This window comes from Numenius arquata, chromosome Z (assembly GCF_964106895.1).
Source record: "Numenius arquata chromosome Z, bNumArq3.hap1.1, whole genome shotgun sequence".
Taxonomy (NCBI): Eukaryota; Metazoa; Chordata; class Aves; order Charadriiformes; family Scolopacidae; genus Numenius; species Numenius arquata.
This window is the reverse complement of record NC_133616.1, coordinates 141,098-147,097: the sequence shown is the minus strand read 5'-3', so window position 1 is coordinate 147,097 and position 6,000 is coordinate 141,098. Positions and strand designations below refer to the sequence as shown.

The 6,000-nt window shown below is 53.5% G+C and overlaps 1 protein-coding gene across 1 annotated transcript in view; it reads left to right on the top strand.

Moving 5' to 3' along the window:
• Nucleotides 1-1,247: 1,247 nt before the first annotated feature.
• The window catches only part of LOC141476976 (zinc finger protein 532), a 39,821-nt gene continuing 35,068 nt past the window's right edge, over nucleotides 1,248-6,000 (top strand). The window contains exons 1-2 of the mRNA XM_074165963.1: nucleotides 1,248-1,485; nucleotide 2,452. Coding sequence (XP_074022064.1) covers nucleotides 1,255-1,485; nucleotide 2,452 — 232 coding nt within the window. The 5' untranslated portion in view covers nucleotides 1,248-1,254. The remainder of the gene's footprint in view (nucleotides 1,486-2,451; nucleotides 2,453-6,000) is intronic.

Here is a 6,000-nt window from a genome sequence, read left to right as displayed (position 1 = left end):
CCCGCCGCCCCCCTCGCCAGGCCGCGGCCGCCCCGGAGCCCCGCTGCGGAGCCTCACCGCGGGCAGACGGAGCGGCCTGGGCACCCCGCCGCGCCTCCCGCCCTTTGTTGAGTTCGAACCGCGGCGGGCGGCGGCCCTGCCCTCGCTGCTCCGGCGCCTGAGGCGCCCGGGGAGAGCGCGGCCCGGCCCGGCCCGGCCCGGCCTGGCGGGCCCCCAAGAGCAGGACCCCGCGGCTGCGGGCAGGGCTCCCGCGGGGCCGCGGGCGGGCCTGCCCCGTCCCTGCCGGTGGGCCGCAGAGCGGGCCCGGGGAGGGAGCGGGCCCGGCCGCTGCCCGAGCAGGACTCCCTGCCCGGGCGTCGGCGGCGGAGCGGGGAGCCCCCCCCGCCCGGGCTGCGGGAGGCCGCGACCTGCCCGTGGCCGGCCGGCGGAGCGCTCGGCGGCAGCGCAGCCCTCCCCGCCCCCGGCACACTCCAGGGAGCCGTTTCACAGGGAATCGCACGGGAGCGTCTCCCCCATCTGTGCAAGCCGAGGCACCCCCACCCCCACCTTCTCCTCAGTCCCGGCAGAGCCTCCCTGCCATTATGTTCCACCACCGCCTGGCCAGGCCGCTCGGCGGGCGGCCGAGGCAGCGCGGACCTTAGCCATGCCCGCCTGAGGCCGCCGGCCGGAGCGCCGCGGCCGGCCCCGCAGCAGGTGTGTTTGCATGGGGGAGCGCCGATTGCATGCGGTGGGGGTCGCCTTGTCGCCGGCCCCGCCGCGCCGCGGGCAGCCTGCGGCGGAGCGGCCTGCCGGGCCTGCTCGGCTCGGCGCCGTGCGGGCCGCGCCGGGGCCGGGGCGCTGCCAGGGCGGCGGCTGCCGCAGCCCCGCGCCCACCCCAGCGCCGCCAGGGCCCGGCGGCTCCGGGCCGGCTCGGCGCGGTTGGGGGGGGCACCGCTCGGACGTGGCCGCCTCCCCCCTTTCCCCGCTCGGCCGGAGGGGCCGCGGCCTCGCCGTTCTTCCCGCCCGGGGCTCGCCAGGGCCCGCTCGGTAGGGCCGACCCCGGGCCCGACGCGGGGGGGTGGAGGGGGGAACTGCCGGCGCCGCGCTGAGGGGAGGGGGCCGCGGCCCGGCGGCGATGTGCCCGCAGAGGCGGGAACGGGCCGCCCGGGCTGAGGGGCTGAGGGAGGGCCGGCGGCGGCCGCCGGTGCCGAGGAGACGGGGCTGAGGCAGCGGAGGAACATGGTCGTTTTCCCCAGAACGGGGTGGGGATGAGGGATGCGGAGCCAGAGCCGGAGCCGAGCTGTCTCGGCGGGGAAGGGGGGGCGAGGGGTTGTGCCCGAGACCTCTGCTCACAGTTGCAGGTGCAGAGCCCAGGGCCGGCCGGCGGGGCCCGGCCTGGCAGCGGCTGGGAGGGGAGCCGTGCCGAGGAGCCATCTCACGGCAGAGCCCGCAGAGGATGGGGCTTGGCGCGTAGGCGGAGGTAGTGGCTGGTTTTACCAGTGCAGGGTGAGTAGCCAAAGGAGGAGCGGGGTGAGCGATGGCTGGGCTCGGGGCGACCGTCGGCCCCGCAGCAGGAAGGCCCCGGGTGGCAGGGAAGAGAGGGGGAGCGGGCAAGGAGCGAGGCAGCCATGGGCGAAGGCGGGTGCAGGGCTCTCTGGAGGGACGGTGGCACCGAGGGGAGCCGTGACCTCGGCGAGGAGTCTCCCCGCAGCCAGGTGTGGGGGCCGAGGGCAGGCTGTGCCCAGCAGCCATCTTTGTGGGGTGCCCGGGCCTCCCCCGTGGGGGGGCCGCAGCCCGCTGCCTTTCAGTGCCTCAAGGATGGCTGAATAGCACAAAAAAAAAAAAAAAAAGAGAAAAAAAAAAAATCATCTGAGCAGCCAGCTCGGTGCTGCGAGGAGGGGGCCAAGGAACTATTTTGCAGGCATCTGGCTGCTGCGGAAATGGATTTCTTGAGGGGAGGGAGGCGCGTGTGGGCAGCGCTGTGCAGAGGGGAGAAAAATGCCACCCGGGCGGCCCCAGAGGCGGCGGGGAGGGCGGCCGGGAGAAGAGCTGGATGGGCCGCCCCACGGCCATGGGCACGAGGGGGCCGGTGTGGCGGCGATGAGCAGCCACCCCCGTGTGCGGTGGGGGGCAGAAAGGGGGGGGGAGCAGCCCGTGGTTAGCAGGCTGTCTCCCAGGGCTGTGGCCGAGCCTGCCTGGTGCTGCAAGAGAGATCCTGTGAGGATTTTTATTGCGGTCTCTTTGTTAGCTACAGACAGGCACGCACACACTCCCAGCTTTCAGCCAGGTTGTGGGAGGTAAGTGGGGGGGGCGAGGAAGGGAGCGTCTGGGGGCGGCTGTGGGGAGCAAGGGGGCTGCGTGGGGCCGGGCAGGAGGGGAGCAGGGGCACAGGGCCGCCGCCGGCCCCACCGCCACTGAGAAAAAAAAAAACAGCCCCTGCGATTTCCAGGGACTTGTTGGCAACTCAGCGAGGGTTGCCATAGCTTTTTATGTAGGGTGACCAGAACCGGCTGGAACTGGTTTGAGGCAGATCAGCTCCTGAACACAATGCAGTCACTGAGCTACTACAGTGGGATAGCTTCCTCCCTTCATGGCAGCCAAAAGCAGAGGAGCTTGCAGAAAGATACCATCCCAAAACAGTATGTGAATGCACACTTTAGACACACAGCACTGGTATGTGGCTAATGTAGTCATAAAGGATTCTGTATATAAATGTACATATTTGCAGTAACTGAGATTACTTTGGCTTTTCGTGCCTTTTTATGCTTAAGGAATGGGCAAGAGCTGAGATTTATGACCCTTATTAAAATATTTTTGCTTTGCAAGGGTGGGACACTGGTTATGCAGTCTATTTTAAAACTAAACTAAATAAAATTGATTGAATGATTTGTAATTGTAGTTATGCTTGTGACTGAAGAATGCTGCTTTGCATGCTGTTTTATTTACAGGGTGCTGTCTTGTGGTTTTCTTCTTTAGGAGATGTTAAGTGTTGGGGGGGGTGCCGTGCCTTTCTGTAAGGCCAAAAGGAAACAATACTGTTGTACAATTGTGCATAAAAGCATTGCAAAGATGCTGTAAGGCATACCCGGTTTCCCTTTTTTTTTTTTTTTTTTCTTCCTTGTAGGCCTATTGATTGGGGCTGCCTTTAACCCTTTCATATTTGCAGAGGTAATGCGTCCGTGGCAGTAACTGAGCATTGGCTAAAAAAATCTTTCAAAGGTCAAGGTTCACAAGGTGAGATGTGGTGTTTTGGGTATTAGTATAACAATAGCATGAAGGTACATGTATGTGAAAAGTAAATCTGGCTCCTGACTGCACACTTGGCACGTTAGTAAGGAGACAATTGTTTAAGTGTTAAAGAAATGCTATTAACATCCTCCAGTTTTAATAGGATTAAAGCTATTATTTGTAAAGACGTATGGATATCTTACCTAGATACAGTATTATCATTAAAATATCTTATAGCCAGATATACGTTTTTTCACAGTGCAGTGATACGGAATAGGCCTCTGAGTGGCAATCATAAATTGTGAGCCACATGGCAGTGAATGGTTCTGTGTTGTATTACAGCATTGCACGTTCAGAATTTGCTGCCTAATTATTTAAAGGTTGCTTGTTTGGACATATCTGAGTAAACCAATACTTAATTCTAAATTAAGGTCTTCAGTGTTAAACATGTACTTAATATAGCCTACATGGAAAAAAAAAAACCCATACAAAATAAATAGTATGGATGGTGTTTCTTAAACTGTTGTTACCCAGGGAGGATTTTGCAGCAGTGAAGTGAAAAGATGTATTTTAGAGGTTTGATGGAGCTCCAGTGGGTTATTAGTGGCATGAATTATAATATTGTGCAGTAATGAAATAAGAATAGGGAACCGGATGGACAGTGCATCAGCTCCTGAGGGATGACTACTTTTAACTCAAAGCAGTGGATAATGGATAGGTTTCTTTTTTTCCCCTCATCTGAAAAATAAATATGTCCTTAGATTTGAGCTGGCATTTGTATCTTACAGAGAAAGCTGAAGGATTCAGAGAGAGGGCGAGGGAGAGAGAGGAGAAAGCAGTAATGAATATAGCAAAGGGAAGAACAAAGGCTGTTAGAGCTGCACATTGGAACACTAAACATTTTGCCTTGGGGATTCTTTTGCTAGAACTGTTACTTCCTATAACAGGAAATCAACATCTCTAGAATCTCATCCAGTGTGATTTTTGAAAAATCTGACCAGTCCCAGCTGTGTTAGCTGGCTTGGTAATCTACAATCAAGATAAACATGGAGGCAGAACACTGAAAATGTTCTGTTCTAGTGTGCAGTGAGGGTCTTTTCCTCTGTGCTCAGCAGAATAAAGTAGACAGTCTTAAAAGCCTTGAGAGGTTGTGGATATTGGGTAAGTTGTGTGGTGCCTGATGATAGGCAGGGTGCCTGCATCAGAGAGTGACAATACAAGGGAACCTTCTCCTTTCTGACTGCAGTAGGTTACGTAAGGTATTTAGATACTAATTGTAGAAAAGTGAAAATAGCATGCCGGTGTTTAGCCTGAAATTACGGGTTTGTGGTTTTTAATACAGCTACAATGTGTTGTTTCTCAGGTTTGATAGGGCAGTAAATAGCTGATGTGCCTAACATTACTGTGCTGATTTCGATTTGTATTTTTCATTATTTGGATGCAGAGGTTCTATATTTGACTATAGACATCCGTAGCAAAATTATGCTTGCAAACATGAATTCTTGTTGCATGATAGGAATGGTATCTATTGCTGCTGATGATGCATGTTCGTTTCCAAGTGTCAGCTAAAATTCATATGTTACATGAGAGCACCTCTTCGATTTATTTTTTCTCTCTACCAGAATAGTAAGCAGTTTTAAAATTGTAATTTCTTGAATTGTCACAAAATTCAATGTATCTGTTTTGTCTGGATTTTTGAACACGATCTGTAGTATGAATTTTCATTTTTAGCAAAGGAGGCTTTGAATTTGCAGGGATTTTTTGTAGGCTGTAAGATGAGAAACCTGAATAGATGCTGGAGTCTGCAGTGTTCTTGGTGAGTTTTGTTTTTATAGTCTAATAATATTTGTAAATGCTCTTCAGCAGGAGATTTTGCTTTTGCACGTAGGCCAGCTCTCCAGCAGAAAATGCTGCTTAATGCTGGAGGGTTGGTCCTGTGTATCAGCAATCATGATCTCATTTTGCACTGAGGCTTGTCTCAGGTATTTGATCTTGAGAATAAGGGTAATGATGTATCAAGTTCCAAGCCTCTTTTGCATGAATTAACTAACTTTGGTTTTCTTAGAGGTATGAGTGTGTGTTAAAATATAAATATGCGTACAGATTGCTGGGAATGTGTGTTTAAATGAAACCAAAACAAAGCTTGACCCTAACGTTTTAGGGCCTGTTTGTTGCCAGTGTTGCACAGGTGGGCCCTGCCGGACCTGGGGTGCTCTCACCGAGAGTGTCTGCAGCTGCTTCACGCTGGTTTTGAGCAAGAATCGCCATCCACTGGAAAAAAAAACCTGCATTAAAGGAAATGGGCAGGAAGCAAGTGCCATTTAGAATGTGATTCAAATTTGCGTTCAATTGGGAATCTCAAAATCGTGTTCATTATTGTTGTATATCCAAAATACTCACATGGTATTGTCCCAGCCCATTTTACATATAGAAGTACAAAAATAAGCCATTTTTATAATACATTTTTAAGTCAAGTGCAAAAGGAATGGTATGGCGATTTACCTGCTTTTCATTAATTCATCTCCATTTCAGGAAAAATTCAGGAGGTTGCTAGGCCCAAACCCTTAACTGGATAAGTACAGGTAGTTTTCATTTGGCCAGCTGTGGATAGAGATAATCTGCTGAGCTCCATGCGTTGTGGGAAAGGAGATGCCTTGCCCGTGTGTTAAAGTATCCTTGTTCTTTTTGCCAGCCAAAGGCTGATAATAGTGAACTTTAGACCAGTTGCATGTGTTTTTCTTTAAACTGTGCTAGAGGTGGTTCAGTGGTGGTGTGAGGAAGAGGAAAAATGGA